Genomic DNA, 26541 nt, shown 5'->3' on the forward strand with positions numbered 1-26541 from the left:
GTTATTTTACTGTGGGAGTTCTTAATTAGGATCTACCTCTGGCCCGAGAATCCACAGATGAGCATTAAGAGGGCAAGTACTTGAAAGAATATGCAGAAATATGTGTCTTATTTATCTATTTTTCTAGATAATAGATAAATAAGAATACTTCTTATTTATAGACCATTACTTCTAGAAATAGAAGTAATATTTCTAGAGATGTAGACCGTAGCTTTCAGCAGATTCTCAGAATGCCCTCCAAAGGTTAAGATCCTGCAAGAGGACTTCAGAAACGTAGAAATTAGAACTCATTATAATAGAATTTTTTTAAATTTTAAGTCTCTATTTCCACTACAAATTTCTTTTATATTGCATCACTTTTAAAAAGCTAGACAACAATAACAAACAAAGCCCAGAGTGAGTAGAAAGAAGGAAATAATCAAGATCAGAGCAGATTTAAATGACATAAAGACTAAAAGAACAATTCAAAGGATCAATAAATCCAGGAGCTGGTTCTTTGAAAAGATAAACAAAATCGACAAGGCTTTAAGCAGACTCATCAAGAAAAAAAGAGAGAAGACTCAAATAAATAAAATCAGAAACCAAAAAGGAGAAATTACAACTGATACCACAGAAATACAAAGTGTTGTAAGAAATTACTACAACCTATATGCCAAGAAATTTGAAAACCTGGATGAGATGGACAAACTTCTAGGAATATGTAATCTTCCAGAACTGAATCAGGAAGAAGCAGAAAGCCTGAATAGACTGATAACAGCTAGTGAAACTGAAGCAATAATCAAAAAACTCCTGGCACACAAAAGCCCTGGACCAGACAACTTTACAGGTGAATTTTACCAAATATTTAAGGAAGGGACGACTCCTATCCTTCTCAAACTATTCTAAAAAAATTCAAGAAGGGGGCAGGCTCCCAAACTCTTTTTATGAGCTTGTATTATTATTCTAATTCCAAAACCAGGTAAAGACACAACAAAGAAAACTACAGGCCAGTATTGCTGATGAACATAGATGCTAAAATCCTCAACAAAATATTGGCAAACCAGATCCAGCAATACATTAAAAAGATCATATACCACACGATCAAGTGAGATTCATCCCAGGGATGCAAGGATAGAATAATATTCACAAATCTATAAATATAATATACTACATAAACAAAAGGAAAGACAAAAATCACATGATCATGTCAACAGATGCTGAACAAGCATTTGATAAGTACAGCACCCATTCATGATAAAAACGCTCAGCAAAGTGGGAGCAGAGGGAGCACGCTTCAACATAATAAAGCCATATATGAGAACCCTACTGCCAACATCATACTCAATGGGCAAAAACTAAACGCTTTGTCCCTAAGATCAGGAACAAGACAAGACCGTCTGCTGTCATCACTTTTATTCAATGTAACATTGGGAGTTCTAGCCACAGCAATCAGACAAGGGGAAAAAACAGGAATCCAAATCGGAAAGAAGAAGTAAAACTGTCATTTTTTGCAGATGACATGACAGTACACATAGAAAACCCATAGGCTACACCAAAAAACTATGTGACATAATAAATGAATTTGGCAAAACAGCGAGATACAGAGTCAATATTCAGAAATAGAAGGCATTTTTTTTGTACACCAACAATGAAATATCAGAAACAGAAACTAGGGGGAAAAATCCCATTTACTGTAGCAACAAGAAAAATAAAATACCTAGGAATAACTTTAACCAAGGAGGTAAAAGACCTGTACTCAGAAAACTACAGAACACAGAAGAAATTAAAGAAGACACAAATAAATGGAAGCATATACTGTGTTCATGAATTGGAAGAATTAACATCATTAAAATGTCCACACTACCCAAAGCGATCTATAGATTCAATGCAACCCCTATTAAAATACCAATGACATATTTCACAGATATAGAACAATTATTTCAAAAATTTTTATGGAACCATAAACAACCCTGCATAGTCTCAGCATTTTGAGAAAGAAGTAGGAGGGATCACAATACCTGACATCAAACTAAATTACAAGGCTGCTATAATCAAAACAGCCTGGTACTGGCATAAGAACAGGCACATAAATCAATGGAACAGAATAGAGAGTCCAGAAATAAATCCATGTCTCCATGGTCAACTAATATTTGACAAAGGGGGCAGGAGCAAGAAATGGAGTAAAATTAGCCTCTTCAACAAATGGTGTTGGGAGATATGGGAAGGTACATGCAAAAAAATGAAACTAGACCACCAACTTACACCATACACCAAAATAAACTCAAGATGGATAAAACACTTAAATATAAGCCATGACAACATAAAAGTCCTAGAGGAAAATATAGGCAGAAAAATTTCAGATATCCCACATGGTAATATTTTGCTGATTTATCTCCTAGGGCAAGAAAAACAAAGGAAAGAATAAACAAATGGGACTACCTCAAATTAAAAAGCTTCTGCATGGCTAAAGAAAATATCAAGATAAAAAAGGAACCAACCGTATGGGAAAATATATTTCCCAATGATACCTCAGACAAGGGTCTGAATTCCAAACTATAAAAAGAACTCATATGACTCCACACTAGGAAGACAAACAATCCAATTAAAAAATGGGCAAAGAGCCTGAACAGGCACTTCTCCAAGGAGGACATACACAGGGCCCAGAGACATATGAAAGGATGGATGTTCAACATCACTAGCCATCAGAGATACAAATTAAAACCACAAAGAGATACCACTTCACACAGGTAGGAATGGCCACATTAACAAATCAACAAACAACAAGTGCCAGAATGTATGTGGAAAAAAGGGAACCTAGTGCACTGTTGGTGGGAATGCAGACTAGTGCAGCCACTGTGTGGGACACAGTACGGAATTTCCTTAAAAAAATAGATGAACTGCCTCTTGATCCCACTGCTGGGATTATACCCTAAGAATGCTGAAAAACCAATTCAAAAGAACCTATGCAGCCCAGTGTTCATAGTAGTGTTATTTACAACAGCCAAGTGCTGGAAACAGCCTAAGTGCCCATGAGTAAATGAATGGATCAAAAATCTGTGGTACATTTACACAATGGAATACTATGGAGAAGAAGAAGGAACTCCTCCCACCTTTTGTGACAGCATGGATGGAACTGGAGAATATTTTGCTAAGTGAAATAAGCCAGGCAGCGAAAGACAAATACCATTAGATCTCACCTGTAAGTGGAACCTAATGAACAAAACAAACAAGCAAGCAAAATGGAACCAGAAACACAGAAATAAGGAATAAAACTGAGAGTGACCAAAGGAGAGGGACGGGGATAACTGGGGGAAAGAAGGGGAACAGTTTAGTCAAGGAACCTGTATGAAGGACCCATGGACATGGACAACAGGGTGGGGACTGACTGTGGGAGCGGGTGGTGGGCACAGCAGGAGAGAGCAATGGGGGGATATTGGAACTACTGTAATTGAACAACAATAAAAATAAATTAAAAGCTAGTCAATTTCACCAAATCTTCCCAAATATATTTGGGGTTCCTTTGGGATGCGCTACAGCAGCTTTCAAACACAAGAGGCTGTTACACCCTAGATAGGTCTGAAATGTTTGAAAACACCTGCCACCTTCTCCAAGTGGCTCACCGCACAGTGGGTAGTGGCAGGAATTTATTTATTTAATGTTTGTTAATGACTCGGCAGAGTTGTTCAGTTCGTTGTTTAAAACTTGTTAATGGGCTATTCTTAATGTGAGAGTTCTACTCTCCTTATAAACAACATCAATCATGATTAAATGTATATTTTCTGTAAAATCTGTAGGTAGTTCTATAATCTCAATCTGTTTGGTTTTCAGAAATTGGAAGGAAATCCAGAAAATCTGGAGAATATTGGAATTTTTTTTTTCAAATAGCTATGTATTGAGGTTAGATTTCTAAAACTTCTGGGTAATAAATAAATGGAAGCTTCTGTATTGCACAGGCTATGTGCAACAACACACATGTCTCACAGCATCATCTTACTAGATGGCAAAATGTTACAAGGTTTTCTAAAAAGTAAATAAGTAAAAAGAGAAAAGCAATGGGCTTAAGGTAGAGGGTGGGACAGGCTAATTAAAAACAAGTCATGGTTCCAGTTACAATAAAATAAAATGTTTACCACTGGACGCAATCACACAACTAAACAGAATGCACTGAGCAGCCACTTGAGGATTCTGAAAAGTAAATAGCAGCAATGAACTTGAAGTTCTTCAGAAGGCCAGAATTTGAAATAGCACCACACCAGTGGTAAGTTTGTCATATTTACAGCCAGACTGAAAACAAGGAAGCCATGCAGCCCGACCCCCAGAGCTGGCCGGGTACTGCGGCTCGTAGAGAGCTCCAGGAGGAGCGCTCTTATTCTGGATTGAGGAGTGAAAAAGGAGATTCTGAAGACTAGAGTGCAGAAATCTCCCATTTTTTTTCTTCTCTGAGTTCTCTTAAAAAAGTCCCAGTGGAAGAGGAGCCAAAACTCTTTGGAAGGAAACCTTCCTCGGATCCCAAGACAGTGGGACAAACTCCCATCTCTCTATATTCTCCGTCTCTCTTCCTATCACTTGGCCATGGACACAAGTACAGTCACAGAAGTGTGTAGCAGAACAGGATAACAAAAACCTCAATTTTCTAACCAAACAAACATAAAGGAATCTGTAAGTACTATCAACCATACGGAAACTAAAAGGAGTCATTAGGAATACTATTAGCCCAAAGAATTAGACAATTTAGATGAAATGAACAAATTCCTAGAAAGAAACAAATTACCAAACTGACTCAAGAAGAAATAGAAAATCTGAATAGGCATATAAAAAGTAAAGACATTAATTTTAAATTGATAACTTAAAATATTACCACAAATAAAACACCAGCCTCAAAGTACTTCACTGATGAACTCTATCAAATAGTTAATAGAAATAAGCCAACAATTCACAAACTCAGAGAATAAAGAAAAACTTAAAATGGATCATAAACTAAATGTAAGAACCGAAACTGTAAAATTTCCAGAAAAAACATAGCAGAAACATTTTAATGACCTTGGGTGAGGCAATGAACGTTCTTAGATATGACACCTCCCAAAAAACACAATACTAAAGGAAAATAAGTGATAAATTGGACTTAATATTTAAAACTTTTGCACTTAGCAAGATACCATTAAGTAAATGAAAAGACAAACCACAACATAAGAAAATCTTTGCAAATCACATGTCTGTTCGAAGACTTGTATTCAGAATATATAAAAAAAAACTCTTACAACTCCACAAAAAGAACACGTACCCCACTTGAAAATGGGCCGGGATTAGCCCTGGTGTGACTGTGTCCTGCACGGCTGTTCTCTGGGACAGTAGTCACTCATCTCCATCCGCCGTCTCTCCCCGCTAAGTGTGTGCCATTTGATGGACATGGACATGAGCTCCCTGAGACCCCAGAACTATCTTTTTGGTTGTAAACTAAAGGCTGACAAAAGTTATCACTCTGAGATAGATAATGCTGAAAATGAGGACCAGTTTTCCTTAAGAACAGTCAGTTTAGGGACTGGTGTAAAGGATGAATTGCACATCATTGAAGCAGGGGTAATGCATTATGAAGGCAGTCCAATTACAGTAACACTAGCAACTTCAAAAATGTCTGTAAAAGCAACAGTTTCCCTAGGGGCTTGGAAATAACATATACAGTGGCACCTTGGTCCTTGTTGATTCGTTCCGGAACTCATGACAAGTGCTGAAACTGACAAGTGCTGAACGATGAGGCGTTTCCTCTTTGTGGGGCGACATCTTAACTAGCAAGTTCTAGCAAGTTCTAGCAAGTTCTAGCAAGTGCGACGAGTCCCAAGCAAGCAAGCCCTGAGTGCTGAAACATTTTTTTTCTTTTCAAAATGCGACGAGGACAGAATTGGCGAGTCCTGAAGCAGACAAGTACCGAGGTATGACTGAATAGTCTTACAGTGGTAGTGTGATTCAAGGACTATGCAGATTAATGGAGAGCACTTAGTAACTATGGGGAAAAAATGCAGTCAGAAGATGAAGAGGAGGTGAAAGTCCTAAGTATATCTAGAAAGTGATCTGCCCTCAAAGTGGTAGCAAGTTTCCACAGAAAAAAGCAAAGCTTGCTGCTGCTGAAGATGATGATGATGATGAAGAAGATGATGATTTCGATGATAAGTTAAAAAAAAAAAGCTCCCATAAAGAAATCTATATGATATACTCCAGCCAAAAATGCACAAAAATCAAGCCAGAATAAAAAAGACTCAAAACCATCAACACCAATATCAAAAGATCAAGAATCTTTCAAAAACAGAAAACACTCCAAAAACATAGAAAGAATCTAGTTCTGCAGATGACATTAAAGCAAACATGCAAACAAGTATAGAAAAAGGTGATTATCGTCTCAAAGTGGAAGCCAAATTCACTGATTATGTGAAGAATGGCTCCAGATGACTGGCCCGGAGGCTATTCAGGATCTCTGGCAATGGAGAAAGTCTCTTTAAGAAAATAATTTAAACTGTTTAAACTTTCCATCTTATTTCATTTCTTTAACAGTTGATATCTGTTACAGAAGCCAGACTGAAAACAAGGAAGCCATGCAGCCCGACCCCCAGGGCTGGCCGGGTATATCTTTTTTTAATGCGGAGTGAGAACGTATCCTACTGCGTCTGTAAAATGTTGCCTAGAGTCCATTGTTGTTGTCCAAAATGCCTGTTTAGCTTTTAAAGGGTGGATGAAACTCCACCTTTTGCTTGGTTTTAAGTATATATGAAATGTTATGATAGGACATAGGAGTAATGGTGGTCAAACAAATTAAAATGGTCAGGAGACAAAAATATACACGTGAAATAAACTCAGTATTTCAATACAATAAAAAAATTAAATTAAAATGGGCAAATATTAGAACATTTCACCAAAGAAGATCAATGAATTGCTAATAAGTACATGAAAAAGTGCTCAAAATCATTAGTCTTTAGGGACAAGCACATTAAAACTACAGATACCGCTTTAGACCCACTAGAATATCCATACTCAAAGAGACAAGGATGTAGAAAAACTGGAACCCATTGCTGGTAAGAATGTCAAATTGTACAGCAACTTTGGAAAACAGTTTGACAATTTCTTTAAAAACTAAACATGGCTTTGGCCACTGTGGTGCAGTTGGTTGGGCATCGTCCCACAAACTCAAAGGTCATGGGTTCGATTCCAGGTCAGGGCACATGCCTAGGTTACAGGTTTGGTCCCCAATCAGGGTGCATATGAAAGGCAATCAATCGGTGTTTCTCTCACATAGATGTCTCTCTCCCTCTCTTTCTCCCTCCCTTCCCCTCTCTCTGAAAATCACTGAGCACATCCTCAAGTGAGGATTAAAAAAATACATAAACACAAATTCACAATATAAGCTAGCAATTCTACTCTGGATATCTGCTCAAGATAAATGAAAACATATCTCCACACAAGATTTTAGGCAAATATTCAGAGCAGCATTTTTATAGTATAATAGCTAAAAATTGGGGGTGAGGGGAATCTAATGTCCATCAACTGGTGAACGGATAAACAAAGTGTGGTATACTCATAGAACAGAATACTATTCAGCAATAAAAATGAACAAACTACTGATATATGCTGCAATATGATACATATTACAACATGGATGAACCTCACAATCATTAATCTACATGAAAGAAGACAGATGCAAAAAACTATTTATATGCAATGTCCACTTATATGATTCCACTTATATGCAATGTTCAGAAAAGGCAAATCTATAGACAGTAAAAGCAGATTAGTGGTTTTGTGAGGCAAGGGGTAGAAGCATTTCTCATGACTGCAAACAGGCATAAGAAATAATTCAAGGTGATGGAAAAATATTCTAAAAGTGAAAATTATCCCTCAAAAGAATTTTTGAAAAATTGTTAGGCCTAGAAATTTCAGGTGGAAGTAATTTATATATATATATAAAAATATATATATATAAATTTATATATATAGATATATATATATATACACGCACACACAAAAGCCAAGATATTTGAAAAGATTTTCCAGGAAAAATAATTTTAAAAAGTTAAAATGAATGTTTTGGGGATAGTAGGCAGCAGCAAAGTAGTTATAAATAAAAAAATTATCTATGACAGATTGTTAAAGTGACCACAATACTATGCAACTTCTCCCATCAGGACTTTATTTCTCCCACTCCCTAAGATTTGCTTTGTCCAAAACAATGTGTGAGCAGAGGTACTTCAAGAGTTCAGAGCCTAGACCTCAAGACGCCCGAGGCCACGTCTACTTTTGCTGCTTTTGGAACCAACCTGGGTCAGCTTGCTGGAAGAGGGACCAAGCAGAGGAAAACTGAGTCAGCCAGAGGCTGACCAAAGACACATAAGGGAGTTCCAGCTGTGATGAGTCAAGCCATGACTCAGACCGGAACAACGGTCCATCTGGGCATAGCCCATACTGTTAATCCCCAGAATTGAAAACTAAATAGTTAGCAGTTTACGTGGTTCATTACAAAGCAGAAGCTAATTTAAACACTAAAAAGGAGCAGATATGACTGTTGGATAACACACAAACCAAATGGCTGGGTCTCAGGGATAAGTTTCCTTGGCACAAGAATAGAAATGCAGGCAATGAGATAGACTTGGGTATGGGAATTGTCAAAGTCATGTGGTAGAGGCACTAATTGCATTAGCAAAGTGACAATAAAGGCAAAAAGAAAGGCTTCTCTAAACAGTTGATTAAGGGTCTGTACTGAGCAGAAAGGCAAGTGAAGTTAAGTCACAAAGTGCAGACAGGCTGAAACCTAGGGAATATTTAGGACTGGAGGTCCTGATAAAATAAGGGAGACACTCACTAAGGGCTCATAAGGAGGAGCAGATAGGCAGGTGTGGTCAAAGAGAGCTATTTTAGAATTCAGGATTTGGGACTTAGAGCAGTTTGGAGACATATGTATGGGTTTGATGGATGAATGGATGGATAATTAGAGAACTATAGAAAGATATTTGTTCATTTCAGCTAAGTTGTCACATTTTGGATTTAAAGTCGCACAGAATATTCTCTTATCCTTTCAATATCTATGGATTCCACAATTATAAACCTCTCTTCCACCTGTCATACCACTGATTTTTGTGGTTTTTTTTATCAGTCCAGCTTAATGTTTACAAACTCTGTTTATCTTTTCAAAGAACCAACTTTGGCTTTGTTAAATTTCTCTATTGCATGTTTTTCCTCTATTTCATCAATATCTGCTTTTACTTTTATTATTTCTTTCCATCTACTTTATGTTTACTTTGCCTTTTTTATCCACTAGCTCTTTAAACTTTAAACTTTTATAAATTTTAGAGCTTTCTTCTTTTCTAATATGAGCAGTTAAAGCTATGTGTTTTCCTCTAAGGACTGCTTTGGCTGCATTATACCATTTTGAAATAGTGTGTTTTCATCATCATTCAATTCAAAATATTTTCTAATTTCTCCTATGGTTTCTTTTTGATGCATGTATTATTTAGAAACATGTTATTTGTTTTCCAAATTTTTAAGATTTTCCTAGAAATATTATTGTTATTGATTCTTAATTTGATTCTGTTATAATCAAGAATATACTCTATATGATATCAATCTTCATAAATTTAAATTTATTGTGATGGAATATAGTCTGTCTTTGTGAATGGAAGTATACTTCATGTAAGTATAATGTTCTATTAATATCAGTTAGGTCAGGGCAGTTGAGGGTTAGAAAGGTCAACTATATCTTTACTGGTTTGTGGTGTGGATGTTCTATCAATTGCTGAGAGGATGTTAAAATCATCAATTATAATTATAGAATTGTCTACTTCTTTTAATTTTGACAATGTTTAAATTTTGCATTTTGAAGTTCTGTTATTTGGTACATACATATTTACGATTATGTCTTCCTGAACCATTAGCCCTTTTAGCATAAAGGAAATCCCTGTATATCTCTGTTAATACTATTTACCTTGATATCTGATTTGAATATAGCCATGCCAATCCTCTTATGCTTATTATTTGTATCATTTATGTTTTTCCATCCATTCATTCTCAATGTAACTGCAACCTTAAGTGCATCTCTTATAAATAGCATATAGTCAGGTCTTGATATTACTCATTCTGATCATCTCTATCTCTTAATTGGAATGTATAGTCTACTAATATTTAATGTAGCATAAATATAAGTAAAAATAAAGCTGGAACTTAAGAGGATAATGCTTTTAATTGCCATATAATCTAAGTAGTGTTATGTAGTACTAATATTCTGCAGTATGTATACTTTATATAGTTAGTAGTTGCTCAATAAAATACATTTTTTTAAAAAATTGGGACTTCCAGCCAAGATGGAGGTATAGGTAGATACATTTTGCCTCCTCGCATAACCAAAAGAAAGACAACAAATTTAAAAACAAAAAAACAACCAGCACTCCCAGAAAATTGAACTGTATGGAAGTCTGACAACCAAGGAGTTAAAGAAGAAACATTCATCCAGACCAATAGGAGGAGCGGAGACGGGCAGCCTGGGTGGAGAGGACATGCGGTAAGGCAGCAGCTGGAGGACTGGGTGGGCAAGACGGGTGCTGGTGGTCCCACATTTACGTGTGCATAAACTGAGAAAGAACAACAGGGGAGAGAGACAGACCGCACAATCCAGGGTTCCAGCACAGGAAAAGAAAACCTAAAAACCTCTGGCTGTAAAAATCTGTGGGAGTTGCAGTGGCAGGAGACTCCTAGTCTCACAGAAAAGTTCACTGTGGAGCCCCACAGGGTCCTAGAACATACACAAACCCATCCACCCAGGAATGAGCATCAGAAGGGCCCAATTTGCTTGTGGGTGGCAGGAGAAGTGACTGAAAGCGGGCAAAGAGCTGAACAAGCTGCATTGTTCCTTCTCTGACCCTTCCCCCACATACAGCACCACAATACCCCGTCCTGGCAAATACCTAAGGCTCCGCCCCCTACAACATAATAGTTGCACTGAGACAAAGAAATATGGCCCAAATGAAAGAATAGATCAAAACTCCAAAAAAAGAACTAAGTGATGAACAGATAGCCGACCTATCATATGCAGAGTTCAAAACACTGGTAATCTGGATGCTCACAGAAATGGTTAGTATGGTCACAAAAAAGAGGAAAAAGTGAAGGCTATACAAAATGAAATAAAGAAAAATATACAGGGAACCAACGGTGAAGGGAAGGAAACCGCAACTCAAATCAATGACTTGGAGCAGAAGGAAAAAATAAACATTCAACCAGAACAGAATGAAGAAATAAGAATTCAAAAAACCGAAGAGAGTCTTAGGAACCTCCAGGACAACTTTAACAATCCAACATATGAATCACAGGGGTGCTGGAAGGAGAAGAGGAAGAGCAAGAAACTGAAAACTTACTTGGCAAATAATGAAGGAGAACTTCCCCAATCTGGCAAAGGAAATAGACTTCCAGGAAGTCCAGGGAGCTCAGAGAGTCCCAAAGAAGTTGGACCCAAGGAAGCACACACCAAGGCACATTATAATTACATTACCCAAGATTAAAGGTAAGGAGAGAATCTTAAAAGCAGCAAGAGAAAAGGAGTTACCTACAAAGGAGTTCCCATAAGACTATCAGCTGATTTCTCAAAAGAAACCTTACAGGCAAGAAGGGGCTGCAGAGAAGTATTCAAAGTCATGAAAGGCAAGGACCTACTCCAAGATTACTCTATCCAGCAAGGCTATCATTTAGAATGGAAGGGCAGATAAAGTGCTTCCCAGATAAGGTCAGGTTAAAGGAGTTCATCATCACCAAGTCCTCAGTATATGAAATGTTAAAGGGAATTATCTAAGAAAAAAAGAAGATCAAAACTATGAACCGTAGAATGACAACAAACTCACTACTATCAAGAATTGAAACTAAAAAACAAAGACTAAGCAAACAACTAGAACAGGAACAGAATCACAAAAATGGAGATCACATGGAGGATTATCAATTGGAGGCAGGGGGAAAATGGGGGAAAATTTTCAGGGAATAAGAAGCATAAATGGTAGGTACAAAATAGACAGGGAGAGGTTAAGAATAGTATAGGAAATGAAGAAGCCAAAGAACCTACACGGATGACACATGGACATGAACTAAGTGGGGGCAGGGAATGCTGGTGGGTGGGGGTGCAGGGTGGAGGGGAATACAGGGGAGAAAAAATGGGACAACTGTAATAGCATAATCAATAAAATATACTTTAAAATTAATTAATTAATTAATTAAACATTGGTCTATAACTCACTGAATGCCCATGTAAAAATTCCTGACTGCTAAGTAATTTTACCCACAGTATAACAGTTCCATCTAATAATATGTAAAATTCCTGGAATATAAGATTTCTTAGTTTAAAAGATTTTGACACTTCAAACTTTAAAAATAATGTTATAACAGCAATTCTAGTATCCTTCCCTTACAAAATTATTATTTACAAGAAAATGACAACATGAACAAGGTGACATGCACACTGAGGTTAAAATCATAGTCTTTGCCCTGACTGGTGTGGCACAGTGGGTTGGGCATCATCCTACAAACCAAAAAGTCCCCGGTTCCATTCCCTGATAGGCACATCTTATATTCAGTCCATCCCTCTGTATTTTGTTCCTTTGTTCCCTTTTTCCTTTCTTCTTTGGATCATTTGGATATCTCTTAGAATTTAATTTGGGTTTATCTATTATCCATTTTTCTATTGGTTGCTCATGAAATTAAAATATACATCCTAAATGTGTTAATACACCACTTCATACAAAATGTAGAAACCTTGCAATTATATAGGGAGTTCATTTATTCCCCTGCATTGCTCTACACTATATCAACAAAACAAGCAAGCAAAATATAACCAGAGACACTGAAATAAAGAACAAACTGGCAGTAACGAGAGAGGAGGCAGGAGAAGGATAATAGGAGAAAATAGGGGAAGGGTAGTCAAGGAACATGTATAAAGGACACATGGACAAAGCCAAAAAGAAGAATCAAGGGTGGAAGGCAGAGATGGGTGAGGCAGTAGGTATTGGGGGGCAAATGGAGACAACTGTACTTGAACAACAATTTTTTTAAAAAACGTTATAAATAAATAAATAACCCCCTCAAGACAATGTTATAACGTGTGCTTTAAAAATTATATGTATTTTTTGCCCTGACTGGTGTGGCTCAGCAGATTGGCATTGCCCTGCAAACAGAATAGTTGCTGGTTTGATTCCCCAAGTCACATGCCTGGGTTTTTGGCCAAGTCCCCTTTTGAAGGTGTGCAAGAAGCAACTGATCAATGTTTCTCTTGCATATTGATGTTTCTCTCCCTTTTTCTCCCTCCTTTCCCTTCCTTCTAAAAATAAAATACAAATTAAAAAATTATATATTTAAAAATAAAATAAAATAAAAATTATAAGCACTTTTGCCCTGACTGGGTCACTCAGTTGGAGCATTGCCTCATGCACCAAAAGGTTGCCCGTTAGATTCCAGTCAGGGCACATCCTCGGTTGTGGGTTCCCCAGTTGGGACATGAGTGGGAAAAAACCAAAGTTTCTCTCTCTCTCTCTCTCTCGCTCTCTCTCTCTCTCTCATCACGTGAGGATTAAAATTCCTTAATTACACATATTTTTTAAGAGAAACAAAACAGTATTTTCTATTTACCTTGATATTTGGCATTTCGATGTTCTATATTCAAATTTACCACCTCATTTCTCAAAATGAATTGAACAAAGATTACCAAAGCACACCATTTGGCCCTCACCAGGTATGAACATATAAATTACACAATAAAATTGCCCCTGATCTTTCCTTTTAAGATCATGACAGTTAAATCAATACCACTTGATACCAATGTGTCTGTTAAAAAAAAAAAAAAAAATTCAGGCACTGGAGTTGGGTCACAATGCTGGTGACAAGGTAAATTGGTTATAGGATCATTCATAATATACTTACATTGATTTTCAGATTTAAACTAAAATGAAAACATTAAATATTAAAACTTTTGTTCAAAACTCTCACATCAAAGTATGAAAATCTCTTCAATAATGAATAAAAATGTCAGGGAATATTTTCAACTCATTTTTAAAAGTGTCTGAATCTGTGTATTTTTTAAGTAAACACAGAATGTTAAATAACACATAACTGTATGTCTGAAATAAAAAATAAAAAGCATCTATCTGTCTCTTTCCCTTTAAGTAAAAGAGGGATATGGGAATATCTAGAAAGTTACAGAATCCATGAGAATTGAGAATTAAGCTAACCTGTAGAAAACGTGACATATTCATTCGTTCAGGAAACATTTACCAAACTTCAATCTGTGCCAGACAGTGAACTAAAAACTAGAGATTTACATTATCTTCAAGATACAGTCTTGTAGGAAAGATAAACAAAAACCTCAATGATGATTTTGAGCAGTGAGTTAGGAAAGTTTCCTGGAGGAGATGACCTCATCACTGGGTTTTAAAGGGAGAGCAGGAGTTAGTCTTTTGTGTCCAAGTTTTTTGTTTGTTTGTTTGTTTTTGGGGGGGTGGCTGCTGTTGTTGTTAGGGGGGGTGGGCAAAGAGAGGAAAGGAGAAAGAAAGAGAGGCTCTCTTGGTTGGAAATACCATGGACAAAAACAATAATCCCAAAAGGTCATGGTCCATTTGGAGAATTACAACTGTGGACAAATGGTTAAGCTAGAACTATCGCAAAGACATCGATACAGGGATCCATCTTTTGATGTTATGTTAAAAAGGCTGACCTTCACTACCTTGAAAGAAGTAGGAACTCACTCAGTGACTTTAAGCAGGAGAGGAATATGGTTTATCCAATTCTTTCTTTCTTGCCTACCTCTAAGGCAGACACTTGGAAAAATAAAGCTCATATCCCAAGATTCATTCAATGTGAGAGATGGCCTTGTAACACAGTTCTGACCTGTCAAGGGTAAGAAGAAATCTAACTAGAAAGGCTTCTGGCAAAGGTTTTGATTTTCTGATGAATATCCCTCCTTCCATCCTTTACTTGGGCTCGATGTCTGAGGCGGTGCCAGGCACCCTGAAATTACGAGGGAAAGGCCAGGATTGTCCCAAATACACTAGCAATGGCACATAGAGCAGCTCAGGCAAGGCCAGCAGGATCTCTGGACTTCTTGCTGCCAGAGAATGTAAATCCCTGTTTATTAATAACTCATTTTATGTTGAGATTAGTTGAAGCTGAATGTCTCCATGAGTGATAAAGATAGTAATAATTCATTTATATTTTAGAATGATCCTTATAAAATTAGTGTGCATGGATTGAGGATGGAGATGCAAGATTTGTCTAGAGATTTATTTTAGGGCTTGAGCCAAGATAGCCACAATGGGGTAATTAAGAAGGCAGACCCCAGAGACATTGCAAAGTTCAAACAGAAGACAGTCAGGGCAGGGTGGATAAGGAAATCGTTTGTGCTATCTTTCAGATTTCCAGTTTGAGCAATTATGGGAGGTAAAAGGGGCAGTGCTATTCTCCAAAACAGGGGCAGATACAGTGAGGGACTGATGAGATCAGCATTTACGTTGAGGTACCCATGGTACATCACGTGAAAATGAGGAAAAGCAATTGACCCTCTGTATCTGAAGGTCAAGATGAAGTCTGAATTTGAGATATAGATATCAGAGTAACTATTGTATGGAGGTAACCTAAAACAGTGAGCATGATGCGATTATACAAGTAAAGTTTGAAAAGGGTGAGCAAAAATGAAACCCAACAAATAAATTTATTAAGTCAAAAAATACATTAGTGGTTGCCTCGGGTTGGTGGGTGAAGGTGGGAGGGAAGTGGGCAGGGACCGATAACCAGTACGGCGTTTCTTTTGACTGGTAACAAAAATGTTCTAATATTAAATTGTGTGATGGTGGCACAACCCTGGGAATATCCTAAAAACTGCTGAATTATATACTTTAAATGGATGAACTGTATAGTATGTGAACTGTATCTCAATAAAGCTGTTTTAAAAAATTAGGCCCAAGGCAGTACCTTGGGAACATCAACACATAAGTAGGAAGACCCAGTGCAGGAACAGAGGGAGCCATGGCCAGAAAAGGGAAGGGGGACAGGGGTGCAGTAAAGAAAGTATTGCCCAAAAACCTGGAAAAAAGAGTTCTGAGAAGCAAATAGTGTCCAACAGTGTCAAATATAAGATAGGTCAATTATAGTAAAGACTGAAATACGGAATGTGGCAAAAGTAGGTTTACAGTTGTAAGTACACAAAACACAGTTTATTCCTGTTTTATTACGTATTACTGTATTATTTTCCATATGAAGAACTGTAAACCCATTTTTGCCCCACCTTGTTTTTGATTTAGCAAATTGGAAATCGCTGGGGAGCTTAAGTTACTTTAAATAGTAGCAGCAGTACAAACCAGGTTATACTATGTTGAGGAATGAATGAGAGGTGAGGAATAGGAGGTAAAAAGTAAAGAGGCTTTTTCAGGAAACCTCTTGCCAAGACAAGAGTTGGGGGTATAGAGAAGAGGAGGTGAGGAACAATGGAACAACACCCGCCCCCAAAGGATGAAAAAAAAGAATTCTCAACATAGCATAATATTAGCATGGAGAACAGATGAATTTTCCACTGGACTGGGAGGGAAGTTTAAGATGCCACTTAGTTTTTCGGGGCAAGAAGTTTAAGGTGCTATTACTTGATGGCACTGATGTTTTCTGTGAGTTAAGAGACAAAGGTCACAGACTGAGGGTGAAGATGTAGGCCTGAGGATTTGAGGGGGGTGTAAACATTTAGAATAATTATTGTGGAACAGGAATTTTTGAGGAAAAAGGTTAAATATAGAAACTATTTCAAATAGTTTATAAAAATGTAATGTATTTCAGAGCTGATAAAAATGGCCTTGTACATAATGAATTACCTGCAAATTTATTATACTTTGCATGAGGATTTATAATGAACACTGAACACATGAGCAGGCTGTCACAAATCCCTGGACATATGGTGTCTGCAGTCAAAATATAACCCAGGGATGCGTGTGCACTGGACCTGAAAAACATGGTAGTCTGCAAAAGTGCAACTTCAGGGTGACCAGAAAGGCCCATAGCGAGTCATTTTCCCAGGCCCTCTACAGCAGAAGCCACAACTCTTCATTTTTCTTCAGGGTGAAAAAAAAGTGATGAGGCTATTTTGCTATAGGGCTAGAAAAAAAATAAAAGGGCATTTTTTTCTTCTCTTGAAAGGACTCCTAGCAGGTAGCCACCTAAGGTGTTCAAATAAAATAATGTTATGTCAAAGGCTTTTGTCAACTCTCAAGTAACATACAAGAATATTTTTATTGTGGTTCAAACCTACTTATATTTCCAGCTCTATATTCTTTTATGCAATATCAAGAATCCATCATTCTAATCATACTGGTGTATTCTGAGCTCTGAAAATACGGGTGCCTTCCTAAATTTTTGTCTATTTTCACACCATCCAGCTGGCCTGAGGGGTTGTTCTCATTCTCTCTCCATCTAGCTAGGTATTACTCAACCTCATGCATCAGTGTAAACATCCTCTCCTCTTGGAAGCCTTCTCTGATCACCCCAGCTAGAATCAGTCATTTCATCAGAACTATTCCAACCCTTCCTATTCTATTCATAATTTATTACCTGGTACTTGGGCTAATTATATTTTTATCTTTGTCTGCCTTAAATTCCTAGAAGGTAGGAATCATGTTTTACATAATGCCTTTTTAGCATCATGCTTTGCACATATCAGAAACGTGGCCCATTACTTCTGGAAGGTGCTTCAGAGATCATCTTCATGTTACCAGGAAGAACACCAAACATTAGTTTTAGAGACATTAAGAGACTTGATCAAGATCACACAGTTAGTTATTAACAGAGTTGGAACTCAAAATCAGGATTTTTGAACATTATTCCTGTATTCCTTTCATTAAACCAATACTTGTCATTGTTAGCCTGGTTATATTTTGTATTCCAAATCTCAAAAAGAGTCATTGTTGAACCTTAGGGTTAGACAAAGAGTCAAACTTCTCTGGAAAAGCTTTTTTTTTTTTTTCCAACTTTCATCTAGCTTGCATGTAATTAGTTTGGATGCATGGGGAGGACAGTGGGGGTTTTTTTCCGTTCCTTTTTTTCCTTCCTTTCGGCATTCTGTTTTGTCACCATGTAGCTGAAGGGTAAACTATACAGCAGTGGTGACTCTGTTGTAATAAACCTCTGCAAATTAGAGGAATTTTGTACAAATGTACTGGCTGTACTTGTACACCTCAGCCTCTGATGCTCTCATCACATTTGTGACTCATAGTTGGAAACGGCACAGCAGTTCAGTTACTGTAACAGAAGAAACCAGTAACTATAAAATTTCAGCACTGATATTGGGAGTGACCTAGAACTAATCGTCAAGGGCAGGGTCCATAACTCGGACCCTGTTTGCCCTGTATCTAACATTGAAACTCGCACACAATTTTTTAAAAAGTGTTTGTTTTTAAAATAACTGGGTGAAGCTAAAAGAATGCTGTATCATGTGTAGAGTTCAAATTAAGGCCAACTTAATTAGTACATATTAATTTAGACTTCAAATTAACTCTAGGCAAAGAATTTATAAAGATAAATTGTAAAAGATAACGAAATAATAAATTGTCACTTTTTTCTAATCCACTAAGTTGGGTACTTCTTAATGAAAGATACAAATTTAATGAGAAGCTGTGAAATATGGTTATTTTACTGACCATTCTCCAATGGTCTGGTACAGGGTTGCTCTGGGAATAGGAAGAGGCCAAGAGGGTTTGTGTAGACCATCCTTTCATCCAGGATAATTTGAATAACCCTGGAAAAACCTAAAGAACTGGCCTATTCAGCTCTTTAAGAAATGTCCACTGAAAATTCAGTCAACTTAGCTTCTCTCTTTCACTGAGAATTTCGGGTGTGTTATTATTTTCTGAGCTGTGAGTGACACAGTCAAACACCAAAGGGCAGACAAAATGTAGCCAGGGAGTTCTTGTCTTACTCAGTCCTTATCTTGCTATGTGACTACTCAGGAACTGCTTAACTTGAGTTAACTCTTTTGGTTCCTTTACCTGAAATGGGAAGTGAAGATATTTACTCAAATCCTGATAGACATAAAACACATTCCTTCCCCTTCTTTGATCAAACAAGGCTTCCCTTATTCCACTGAGCTGATGAATGGGGATCACTTACCACTGTTCACTCTGGGTATTCTCAAAGGGCATTCTAATTGTCTTCAGTCTACTGAAGTACTCCCAAGACTCCTTCTCGTAACCTAATGGTACCTCAATTACCCATATCACTTTCTGAAATTTCCTTAAAATCAAGATGGTCACTGCCTGATTTTCACCACGGGAATCTAGGATAACAGTTAATCATTGTATCAAGTCATAGCATAAAACATTATAAATCTTAGTCTTAGATACAAAATGAGCATTTGGTTTCTAGACTGTGTCCTACATCAGTGTGAAATCACTTCTCTTCATTAGCAATTTAGAAATTAATTAACTAACTCATTGTTAGTTGTTAGTTAATCTGCATACACAAAACACTTGTTTCTATTTATCTAATTGGCCTTTTTTTTTTTTATGTCAGTGAATTGGAGTTATACTTTTCAGCCCTCGCCGGGTGGATTAATAATTTCACATTCTCATATGTTAATTATTAAAATTTAGAGGATTAATAAAAGCGACTAAAGACAAGTTTGCAAGTAAGTAAAAATAAAAAGGGTTGGTGGTGGCTATGGTTCTAAAACATCTTATCAACATCTTTGTTATTTATTTCTAGCTTCAGGAAGACAAAACAAAGTTGGAGAAATGTATTTATTATATTCTCAGTAAAGAGAAAAAAGCTGGAGCTCCTCAGATGAGTGATGTGGCTTCCTTTCCTGCTGCAAAACTTCCCCAAAGCAAACTGGGTCCAAAGCCATGGTTTTCCTCCCTGGAGAAATATTTCTCTATGTGGGAAGGAACATCCTAAAATTCCCTGTCCAGCTGGACTCCTTGCTGGGCATGTGGGTAGCAGAAGCAATATCCTCTCCCAAGTAAAGCAGCAAAGTGCTAACCGAACTTCTTCCATGTGTTCAAGGGCTTTCCCAAAGCTCTTCCAGATTTCAAAATGAGTCAGCAGATCCTAAACCCATTTTTCTCATTTGAACACTATGGAAATGCTGAACATGAATTACCTACTTACTAAGATTGGAATGAGGAACAAAAAGGCACTGACTTCTTAATTCAATGTGATTATGACTTGTCAGAAAATGAAAAGTTTCTTTGATAATTAGTCTGCAGTAGCTACTGCTAAAAAACAAGAATATCCATTATGTCGCTTAAATTGTAAGTTTTTAATAAACTACAAGATGAACAATTCAGAGGTATTTCTGAAGGAGAAAATACTACATTTTGATAGAAAGAGAGAAGAAAACATTCCCTATATTACCCTTAAGGGAAAATGTTTTATTTGCAGTAAACAAAACAGTGATGAAATATGACATTCTCATGCAACACAATCTCAGGATTTTCACGTATAAAATAACATTCTTTGAGTAGTTTATTGAAGGAACTTGGTACAAGAAAGAACACAGGTAGGCCATCAGCAAACTAAGCTAATTTTGCATTTGATTTTCTACGAAAAAAAAATTTCGCCAAATCCCTTTTGTTATAATTAGTCACTTACATTTTTAATACAAACTCCAGGGCAATTATTAAAAGCCTAGAAAGATAAAATAAGAGTAGAGGTTCAGGCAATGTTGAATTCTGAACAATGTCCTGAGAATGTGCATTTTTCTTTTCTGCCCAAGTCTGTTTTCTATTTGCCCAGTTACGGGAACTGGCACCAAGTATTCATTGAGAACCTACTATACCATGCAGTAGGGATACGGCCCTAAATGAGAGAGATATATATGGTCCATGCCTCAAGGAGCTTACAGTCTAGCAGACAAGGCAAATACGAAGTCAAGTAAGATGTCAAACTGTACCAGTGTTCTTCTGACATGCGTTAAGGCATTAAACAACTGCTCCCAGCATTACTACCCAAATGCAAGCTCGGGACAAATGCTTAACTGAGAGATAACTAAACAAGACATAGTTCTATCTCATTTTTTTCTGTTTGTGCTTTAACTGAAACACCTGGTGGCAAATACAATAATCCATAACAGGATTATTATTCTGGTTCTATCATGTGTGTGTATGGAACTGGTAATCTCCTTTTCAAATCAAAATCCTAAATTTTGATGTTTGCACCCTGACCATTATTTTTGTCACATCTATATAGGTTAATCTAGCAAATAAATTAGATAGTCAAAAAGTGTGGCTTCATGATAGACATGGTCTATGTTGTTTCCCATAAATTTGAATTAATTAATTTAATCAAGACTTTAAAATTCGCAAATTTTTATTTTTACACATTTTTAAATTCAATCTTACAAAATGTAATAATATCTACTAAGTCCTGAATGCCTACTATGAATTAAGTGGGGTTTTTTTTTACATAATTACCTGTAAACCTGAAATCAACTTCTCCCCTACAACCCTGCCAGTACTATGTCCTATTTGACAGATGTGTAAGCTGTTATTTGACAGATGTGTAAGCTGAGGCACTGAGAAGAGAGCTTCCCAGCACCACACAGGTGGTTAGTGTAAACCAGGAATGGACTGATTTTCTGACTGGTTTATTTATTCTCTTGAGTATCCTAAATTGTGCACAGAGCTCTCACTCTCCAGGGCTACATGTGGTAGAATTATTCACTGTGCAACATTAGAATGCTGTTATAATAATGCAGTTAAAGCTTTCAAGCAACCAGAGACCAATAAAACATCTGATTAACTAGTGAAATGAAATGTGAAATAACTTCTCAGGTAAATGGCAAATAAATGGAGAGTGTCTAACTATGAAGTCTGCTAACATGAGTAAACCACAACAAGCATTGGTAACTTCCAAGCCTGGCTGTGTGAAACTCTCTGAAAAAAATGGGGAAAATATCCCATACTAAATGGGGTTGGCCGGGAAACTCATAAAGAAATGCTAGGTCGGGGGAGCTTATGTTTTGTTTTGTTCTCTCTTCAGCGGAGCTGGTGCTTCGGCAGTCCCACCTGCTCAGGGACGGTTGGTCCACACTGAGAGTAGAGGCCAGCACACACAATCAGATAAAGCTCGATTACTACTACCACCATCACTTGGCAAAAATCATCAAATGGCCCCAATAAAACATGGAGAGCTTTATCAGTGAACAGTAATGTAAACCTGAAAGTCTAAAATGAAATGCATGTGGATCAAATTGCTCTGCACTAACTTCTTAAAAGCTCTACTGCTGGACAATCCAAGTGACGAGCCCCAGCTGACAGCAGCCAGAAAGCTTCCACAGGCAAATTACAGATTTAAACGAAGCTGAGATCCACCCCGATGCTAAGTTTTCTAAGGTCTGTAGTGCATTTAGAGGCTGTCTTTCCCCCTCTTTTACAGCGGCTCCACTGCACAAGAAATTTGCTAAAACTGTTCGCTGGGCACTAGTTCGGTTGGGGGCAGCATGCTCGCCATGCAGTGCCCTACTGGTTCCTTAACAGGAGTATGATTAATATTGGTACTCAGGAAAGAGAACTTCTTCTGACCTTGAGCGTGCGCGCTAAATAAATTACCTCAGAACGAAAGTGGTGAGATCTCATAACAGCATCTGGGGAGAAAAAGAGAAAAACGAGACTTCATTTAACTCCCTGTTCTTCACCTGCCGAATAAGTGATGCCTTACCTGGGGGGTGAGGGATCGGGAAGGCACATTCCAGACGCCTCGAATTCAGTGGGGACATCCTGCAGGGCGGGGAGGTTACTAGGCCATTGGTCTCTAGGTGATTTCAACACGAGAAGTTTCAGGAAAAGTTCTGGGGGAGTTGGAGAGCCCCTAACTCTCCATGAAGAAAGTCAGCAATGGATGGGTGAAGAAATGACACTAAGAATTTGCATCCGTGCCTCTCTTCCCAGCTCTTACGATCGCTGTGTTTATCCCAATCCGGGAGATTGGGGGAAGGAGGTGAAGGGAAAAGGGCGAGAGACATTAAACCCACAAGCGTCCTCAGCCCGGGGAGTGAGTGAGCAATGATGGAGATAGGGGCGCAGCGCAAAAGAAAGCGAGCCGCGCTTCACTCTCCAAATCGGTTTAAATATTCCTCCTAGCCCGAAGAAACCCATCGCGGCATGTCTTACCTCGGCTCCTTGAACGACCCGAAAAGACCGATTTCATCGGATGCCTCCCTTTTTGGAGCTTGCGATGCCAGCAGCAGAAGAAGACGATGGTGGCGATGGTGCCCAGCAGAAGCAACAAGAGGAAGAGGGCACATTGGATGCTGTAGGGTCTCAGCAAGACCAGGAAAGCGGCGGCGATCATGGTGCGGGCGAGGCGGGGGCAGCTCGGCGGCGGGGCAGGAGGGCGGCGGCACAAGCACCCGCGCGGGGCGCACGCAGAAGCGGCGGGCACGGCCGAGCGCGGATCAGCGCGTCATGCCCGGCGCACGCGGCCCCGCGCCCAGCCCAATGGCTGCGCACCCCGCGCCAACAGGGCTAAGCGAGTGATCCAGGGCTGCGGGCAGAGCTTGCCATGACTCAGCAGACGGCGACGAGGCAGGGACTTGGCTGCCCGGTGCCTCTCTCCTCCCTCCTCAGGCGCCCCCGCCCCCGTCCACGCGCAGCCCCCGGGCGCAGCCCCGCCGGGGACGCGGCGGGCGGGGAGATGCTGCACTGCCGCCGGGGCCACCCGGGCCCTGTGCATCGTCTAGCGGCCGCGGCCGGCCTCGGCATCCCGAAGACGGGCGCACGTGGGTCGGGGCGGGGACGCGGCGCTCGGGCGGCAGCCTTGGAGGCCCGCGGGGGGCGGGAATGGGGCGCCGCGGCGGGGGCTCGCCTGATGACATCACAGCCGGGCTGCGGCAGCGCGGGCGCGCGGACATGGCTGCAGCGGCTGTGGCGGCGGCCGCGGGCTACACTCGGGCCTGAGCGCCCAGCGCCCTCCTGCGGGGCTGCTTGCCAGTCCGCTCCGTCCAAGGGTGCGCCAGCCGGGTGCCTCTAGGCTCCCCGACGCTTGGGGCTTCCACCCATCCAGCCTCCCTTGGCCGAGTTGCAGGGGAGCCCGGCGTCAGGGGGCGCCAAGGAGCCAGGGGGACACCGTAAGGCGCTGAGCTACCCCCAACCTCCCACGTCCCCGCGCCCCGCCCCGAGGTTGGGGCTTTGGAAGATGCAGCCGGGTGAGCTATTGCTTGCAGGGGGGTTCCTCGCACGCTGAAGCGTGAACGCCGGGAAGGGCCTTCCCTGGGAATTGGGGTCCTCCAGGAACGGGAGGCCCACCCGTCTCCAAGTCCCTCTAAGTGGGAGCGCTCCCCAGTAGAACGCTCCGGTCTGCAGATATGAACCGTTCCACCCCAAACTTGATGCAATTTCGTAGCCGAGACATGGGCACTTTAGATACCTTGTATCCACGGGTTTAGCGTAAAATCTGACTCATTTAAGTGCATCTGCAAGGGAGCGGTAATTTCAGATTTAGAGAACTGGCAGATGAAGGAAATTGGGATTGGCTGGTAAATATTTGGAGGAGAAATTTTTTAGGGAATGTGAGGAAATAATGATCTGTCACACAAAATGCACACATTCCCTCTTCTATCCTTCTTGCCCCCTCCCATTTCTTCATTACCAGCTAAAAGTATATTGATGGCCGGGAGATTTTTCAGTGGTCGCTGGTGCAATGCCAACGCAGAAGGTATGGCGGGTGCGCTGCAGTGCGCCTTTCTGTGGACGGCCTCTGCCACCTGGCCAGGAAACCGCCGCTGCTGCCGCAGTCTGCGGCATCTTACAGCCTTGGCCCGCCGGCCAGGTGCGGTACCGCGTTACGCTGCACCCAAGGCAGTGCTGTGTGGAGCTGTTTTTTTGTTTGTTTGTTTTGTTTCGTTTTGTTTACTTGGCATAAGGAAACTGCAGTTGTAATGGCAAGGTAGCCCATTACTACATTTATGTATTCTAATAATTACTGAGGTGCACTCTGGAGTATATAAGAGACTGAAGAAATTGTGTCATAAAAAAAAGTAATTTGTAAAATTCTGAAAAGCAAGAATTCATGACAATACTTAAGTTTTGTTATGTGCTTGAAGGATCTCAATATCGGTGTTGTTTTCTAATGATACAAAATCAATTGTGCATCTCTGCATAAAAGCTTAACCATTGATGTTCTTAAGACCTTTAACATAGTACCATGTGTTAGCTGTAAAGGAAAGTCAAAAAGGCATTGCCGAATGCATTTCTTAAATGCCAGGTGCATAAACATGGGAAACAATGGATTGTTTTCTTACTTACAACTTCCTAAAACAAAATAGACATTCAAGTTGTTGACATGCTGCATCTCATTCAGTCATGAGTTGAAGATGGAAAGACCTTGCTTGCAGACGTTGTATAAGGAGGAAATGTTGAATGTCAGAGTGTAGGCTGCATTACAAGTCAGGAGAGGCTTCATAGGTTCCTGGCACTCGGGGCTGACAGCTAGCACAGTATCATGTGCACTTTGCTTAGCAGCTTCCGATACTGCAGCCCCCTGCAGTGAGAGACTGTATTCCTGTCCATTGTGCAGGGGTTATTGAAGAGAATCCTGAGAGCCTGCAGTGTGTGGCACATCAGGAAAGGAAGAATTCTTTACCACATTGACTCACAGAGGCCTAGTGGAGTAATTTAAAGCATCAGCAAAACTGAATTAACCTTCTTCAAACACCAGAAAGAATAACTAAGAATTTAGGGAGGTCACCTCTACTTTATACTGCTCATTAACTAAAATTTGTGAGTGAGCCAAAATGGCCTAGATAGCCTTGAAACATGTCTAGGACCACAAATGGTAACCAGTTTGCCCCAAACTCTGTACTTTTAACAGCAAAAAGCAACTAAATAGCAATTATGGTTTTCTGAACTATTACTTTAGCACAATTGTTATCATCCTGAGTCTTGCTGCAGCCATTTATAAGTTTCAAGTGCACACAAGAACATCATTTATCTCTTTTGGCAGGCAAAAGCTTAACTGCCATGCAGTAGGATTATAGATATTTCTTTTTAGATGCATTCATTTTTGTTCTTTCCATCAGTTATCTCAAGGATACTAATAATAAGCAAACCAAATCACTGAAATAATTTAGTATTTAGGTTCTATTGTTATTTTCTGATTTGTTTGTTGCTAATTTATCATTCTTCTCCACATAATGGTATGTTGTTAATTGCTTCTTTCTGTGTGTTTCTGTGATGCCTAATGCATTGTAGAATTCAATAAATACTAAATCAACTAATCAATCCTTTTTGGAAGTTAATTTAGTAGAAGTCATAGCTTTCTTTCTGCTAGGTTGTCATGTTAAAAAAAAAATTGACATTGTATCCAAGTAACAAATATGTAAAGTTTGGGGGTAGGGATGAAACATCCCAAGAAGTAAAAAATCAAAATGGAAAAGTATACATAATTTTTTTACTTTTTATGGTAGCGAGTTAACACTGTCACCCAAGAGAAGACAGTGAGTTGGGAAAATTGTTGAAAGCTTTGTACCAGGTATGTAGAATATGATCCATAATGCAACGCTTCTTCCCTTTGGATTCTCAACCAAACTGA

The 26541-nt window shown here is 39.2% G+C and overlaps 2 protein-coding genes and 1 pseudogene across 12 annotated transcripts in view; 2 read left to right on the top strand and 1 right to left on the bottom strand.

Moving 5' to 3' along the window:
- Nucleotides 1-23304, bottom strand: part of DST (dystonin) — a 427647-nt gene extending 404343 nt beyond the window's left edge. For all 10 annotated transcript variants that reach the window (XM_054569508.1, XM_054569506.1, XM_054569525.1 and 7 more), the window contains exons 1-2: nt 23124-23304; nt 22563-22597 (exon numbers count right to left, since the gene is read on the bottom strand). In XM_054569508.1, the coding sequence (XP_054425483.1) occupies nt 22563-22597; nt 23124-23304 (216 nt within the window). The remainder of the gene's footprint in view (nt 1-22562; nt 22598-23123) is intronic.
- Nucleotides 4185-6470, top strand: LOC129067319 (nucleophosmin-like; annotated as a pseudogene).
- Nucleotides 23305-23865: 561 nt separating the features above from the next.
- BEND6 (BEN domain containing 6) overlaps nt 23866-26541 on the top strand; it is a 57768-nt gene continuing 55092 nt past the window's right edge. For both annotated transcript variants that reach the window (XM_054569527.1, XM_054569528.1), the window contains exon 1: nt 23866-24157. The gene's annotated coding sequence lies outside the window, so the exon portion shown is untranslated. The remainder of the gene's footprint in view (nt 24158-26541) is intronic.

The sequence above is a fragment of the Pteronotus mesoamericanus genome, unplaced genomic scaffold (genome assembly GCF_021234165.1).
Source record: "Pteronotus mesoamericanus isolate MK-2021 breed Mesoamerican mustached bat unplaced genomic scaffold, CSHL_Meso_final contig_20, whole genome shotgun sequence".
NCBI lineage: Eukaryota > Metazoa > Chordata > Mammalia > Chiroptera > Mormoopidae > Pteronotus > Pteronotus mesoamericanus.